Raw genomic sequence first — 5,128 nt, 5'->3', positions numbered from 1 at the left:
TCGTCCTCCATGCTTTTGACTTTTGAGCTCTTCCGCTACAAGCTGCTGCATTTCTCTCCTTACTGGGTGGGCCTCCTTACTGGATGGGTCTCCTTACTGGATGGGCCTCCTTACTGGATGGGTCTCCTTACTGGATGGGTCTCCTTACTGGACATCTTGACATTCTGCAGACACCACACTTTTAACTTACCAGGTGGCCCGCATCTATCAACAGCAGGTCTTCCACTGTTTCACCAACTCCTGTCCTCTATCAATGCACTTATTGTAGATAGAAAGCTGTGCATTCAAGAACCTGTTGTTTTTTTGTTTTTAATTTAGATGCAGAGCCATGCATAGGGCCTGACGAGGCAAGAATCATGACATCAGTTCATGCTATATTAAGGATTGGAACAACATTGATTCTTGCTACCCTGCTAGCACGCGCCAAGGGAAATGGTAAGGTAACATCTCTGTTGAACTGTAAGATGATAACTAAAGAATATCATATTCTGTATCTGTATCTGTATAGCCGGTATAACCGCCTTTCGGCGTAACACACCAGCTTCGCAGGCACGCGGCGCGGCGGCAGCTGGCTATATTACACCGATCGACTTGTTACACCTAACCCTTGAACTTCTAGCTGTAGACATTGTTTAAAGCTATCTACTGCTCCTTTTGGGCAGGTAACAATTCTGTGGGTATGGTATATTTTTACATATAATCGTTTTCTATATATCAAATATGATTTTCTCAGCGAATGTGTTATCAGCATTTCATAGTTCATTTTTTCTTATTTTATAGAGATTCAGAGCTAATAAGTGTTGACCGGAGAAAAAGACAAAGAATAAGTCAACTGAATCTTTAAAATCAAGAACGGTATTTTTAATGTATGCTAACTAAGCATGCAAAAAAGATCCCTTGCCTCTTGATGATATTAAGTGCAGGCCAATGTTACTTTCATCTGTCATGAGAATGTGCAAATAGCACGAGAATCCATGAGATGAAGATATGTGTCAATTACTGTCAATTATCTTTCATTTCCATAGAGATATTTTATGTGATGATTTTAATAATTTGGTTCTCTTTTACTTAGTGACCCCGACAAGCCCCACTAGATGTGGAGGCAACTTTACAGCACCCTCTGGAGGTCCTATAACATCCCCGAACTACCCCGATCACTATGGCAACAACGAGAACTGCGAGTGGTTAATCACCGTCCCAGCAGGCAATAAGATTCTCCTCACGTTTGATAAAGGCCAATATCTCGAGGAAGATGCTGACTTTTTGTTCATATACGATGGAGCCAGCGATAGCGCCCTCGAGTTGCAAAGGTAATTTTACAAGGTTATGGAAGCAAATTTGTGGCCTATGTGAACAACTAATGAAGTCATGTAATATGTTTTCCATAAAATTGTGACTTTTCCTGAAACATATCTAGAAAATTTCATTTTAGTGACAATGTTTAATAATTTTTTCGTGTTTCATGCACTTAACATTGGCAAATGTAACGTTTTAAAAAAGTTTGTCAGCTTTTACTTGAATATCTAAAACTTTAAAATATTTATTCTTCCTAATGTAAAATAATTACTAATAAACATAGCACCTCGTGCAATGGCTAGGCAAATGTCACTGTCCACAACAAAATTTGATGGCTTGTTAGTTGTCAACAAGTTTTATACATTTAAATATGTACAGAACTTAGGTATTTGGAAATGCGGCAACCTAAAGTTTGCATTAGTATGCAATGTCAAGCATAGATTGGACAAGGAAAGAAACTACAATTTGAAAGTCAGTAAATGTAGTTCCAGTACCGAAGGCTGCTCGAGCATTACAAGTGGAAGACTTCCGACCAGTGTCTCTCTTAGCTGTTTTTACTCGACATTCGAAGTTTTCATACATTGTTCTGATAATGATAATGATAAACCAACAAACTGTGATATTCCGTAATGCCTGAGTATCTAATACAAGGAGTCCCGATGAAGGCTATCGAACGCCTTTTCAAAATCTACGAACAATACATACAGAGGACTATTCCATTCTTGTGTCAGTTCTCTAAAATTTGTCCTAGTACAAGAATGCGATCCGTACAAGAGCGTCCCTTTTGGAACCCTGCCTGTTCTGGCCTCAGCTTGTCTTCATCATTTTCGCTCGAATACTGCAACGTGTTATTTGTAGGGTGTAAAAAAAAGAACAGAAAAGACTAATTGAAAGAATGCAATGGGAGGATTACGTCTATGAAGGTTAGACATCCAGGTAATACGATACGCCAAAAAGCAGTTACTCAAGCAACTGTATGATTTTGAAAAGTATACAACTAGTCCAGTAATACTGTTTGAGGACGTTCTTGTTACGTTGCCCCCATGTGGTTACGCATTTTGTATAGCGTTGCTTTAGTTTCCATTTGTCACGTAACTTGATGATCTTCAACATACATCAGTGTTTAAATCAGTGCAGTTCAGCTTGTTGTACACGTACCTCATGCTGCGAAGCTGATTTTCTTAATAAAACTATAAATTTATATATTTGTGTTCTTCGACTTCCAGGATAACAGGTCTAAGTTCTGTTATACCTGTTAGCAGCACATCTAACACGATGTTCCTCAGATTTACATCTGACGGGGAATTAACAAGAAAGGGGTTTACGGTCACCTACACAAGTCAAACCCCCAGTGTTCACAGTAAGGCGTTTTGTTTCTTTAAATTCCGTCATTAAAGTATTTTGTTTCATGCAATGTCTGTATGGTTGCCTTCCAAGCTCCTGGGAGGGGGGGGGGGTACTCCTTACATTTAATGCCACAAAATAAACCAATACAGTAATGATGTCCAGGGCAAAAGATAACAAAACCAAATACGCAGATATGTGTCCTGGTACTATGTGCGTGTGTGTGTCTACGTGTTTGTTTCTGCATATGTGTGTGTACGTGTGTCTGTGTGTGTGTCTGTGTGTGCGTGTGTGTCTGTGCGTGTGCCTGTGCGCGTGTGAGTGTCTGTGCGTGTGTACTTTCCATATATTGAGCCAGACACGGCAGAGTAAAGCTTTCTAACCTATTCTTTTTACGATATCTAGATGAATGTGGTGGCTACAGATCAGGGCAATCTTCAAGGGAGATTTTATCTCCTAACCATCCTGGATCCTATGACAACGGCCTGATCTGTACGTGGACAATAGTGGTCAACCCGAGAGGATATATAAGGCTTAAACCTAAGATTTTCATCCTTGAACCCCAGAGAGACTACTTAACAGTCTACGACGGTGATCCTGAATTCAACGGCAAATGGCTAGGGAGTTACGCTGGTATAGTTTTACATTTATAGATTTACATTGTGTAGCTAAATGTACTCGCTGCATATACTGCATTCATATCTACGTACAGGATTGGGAATACGTAAACATGGCTTTTCTTGACACCGGCATTCATTGCGGCGTTCCTTCTTACCGCAGCAAATGTTCAGTAGTGCAGATTTGGGATCCCTGCTAGTTTTCATTCTAAAGCTTCATGGAATGCAAGAGTGTACGTCAAGAGAGAAAAGGGCATATTCTAATAGTTTTGTACGTGTAGTGTACACAGCAGAATTAAAAAAAAGAGACTTATCTATTTCCGTGCAAAGATTAACGTAAACATTTGAATAGTTAGTAAAAACTCTAGGTAGGGGCTGGTCTGTGTATTGGCCTTTGAAACAGCCTGACATCCAGGCTAACTGCATGCAGTGAGCGTGAGATTCTACTTTAGGCGCTTGTGTTGCCATTGCTTTACATTCTCTAAAAAGATATCAACCTAAAATTGGAGTTCAAGAAGTATTTTCGCCCCTGAATGATAATGATACTTTTCCCATTCCATGCTTACATCTTAGTGTTAAATTATGTTTAAACAGGTGAAGAGTTCACTCAAGAAATCATTTCGGCATCCAACATGATGGCGCTTGTCCTCACTACTGACGAATCTGCTGGTTATCCTGGGTTCAAGATTCGCTTCGAAGGTTGAAACTTTAATATTTGTGATACATTTGGAATAAAACATACCTTTGACTAATTTAGCTAATATTGATTTCAATTCAATTGAAACATCACGTACATGGCCTAACAATTTAGTACATACATAATATATATAAGGAGCCTCTTTCTTGTGGTTTAGGTTGTCTGTAGGTAGACAAACATGACTTTACGAAGAAAAGCGACATAATTCTAAATGCCGCATTCAAGTATATGAATTTTAGTATCTTGCACTGTATGAAAACATTAGAAAAAATATGAATATACATTTTTTTTCTCGACATTAGAATTCTTTTTACCGGACGGAGTATGCATGGCCCCAGAAGTTCCCAAAAACGGCTACAGGACCGGAGACAACTTCGCTGTAGGGTCGGTTGCATCTTTCGGCTGCAATGACGGCCTCACCTTAAGAGGTCGACAAAACACCACATGTGAAACTGCCGGTGTTCGTGGCTGGGACATTTACGATCTCAGTTCAGTTAACGATCTACCAAAATGCAAAGGTAGGTTCTAACTCAGTAACAGTGGTCTATTATCTTCCTGAGCCATAAAGTAGGCACAAGTTTTTCCAGTATGCATGTGCCCTTTGCACCTTTATGCTAAATTGTATTACATTTTGTAATATATTATAAGATATACTAGTATACCAAATTGTAATATATATATAAGTCAGATGTGGGTATATGTCCAAAACACCTGTACTAATTATAAGGCGCTAAGGATATACGTTTTTTTTTTCTAAATTAGCAAAATAAAAAGTCCCAACCCAGCCTCAGTTCCACGATCTCATACCTTCCCCGACTGACGTTATGCATTATGACTGACGGTTTATAAATGTTTCCGGAGCAGATTGATTCTGCATATAAGATTCACATTTCATTGAATTACATCGGCTGATCATATTCTACATTCTGATTGGAATACGTTAATATTTCATGATGTTTATCTCTAATTAAGTAACTTCCAACTACCCAAAGTATGACATCCTGTTCAAAACTTTTAAACAAGAACCCTGTTGTTCCAGAACAAGCTACCATGGGGCGGCAAAAACCTACCAAATATCTTTATTATTATTTAAACCCTATCAACCCCCAAAAAATATGGAGAAAATGAAGAAGAAAAAATAACCATAGCATGCCCAAGACAAATGATGCGACAA

General features: G+C 38.9%; 1 protein-coding gene across 1 annotated transcript in view; it reads left to right on the top strand.

Moving 5' to 3' along the window:
• Window positions 1-356: 356 nt before the first annotated feature.
• The window catches only part of LOC109484797 (CUB and sushi domain-containing protein 1-like), a 14,194-nt gene continuing 9,422 nt past the window's right edge, over window positions 357-5,128 (top strand). Inside the window, exons 1-5 of the mRNA XM_019788162.1 lie at window positions 357-435; window positions 1,073-1,310; window positions 2,523-2,656; window positions 3,046-3,273; window positions 4,257-4,472. Of these exons, the coding sequence (XP_019643721.1) occupies window positions 357-435; window positions 1,073-1,310; window positions 2,523-2,656; window positions 3,046-3,273; window positions 4,257-4,472 (895 nt within the window). The remainder of the gene's footprint in view (window positions 436-1,072; window positions 1,311-2,522; window positions 2,657-3,045; window positions 3,274-4,256; window positions 4,473-5,128) is intronic.

This window comes from Branchiostoma belcheri, unplaced genomic scaffold, assembly GCF_001625305.1.
Source record: "Branchiostoma belcheri isolate BF01 breed outbred unplaced genomic scaffold, Haploidv18h27 scaffold70, whole genome shotgun sequence".
Lineage (NCBI taxonomy): Eukaryota > Metazoa > Chordata > Leptocardii > Amphioxiformes > Branchiostomatidae > Branchiostoma > Branchiostoma belcheri.
Note: the sequence above shows the minus strand (reverse complement) of the source record. Positions and strands in the feature narration are given on the sequence as shown.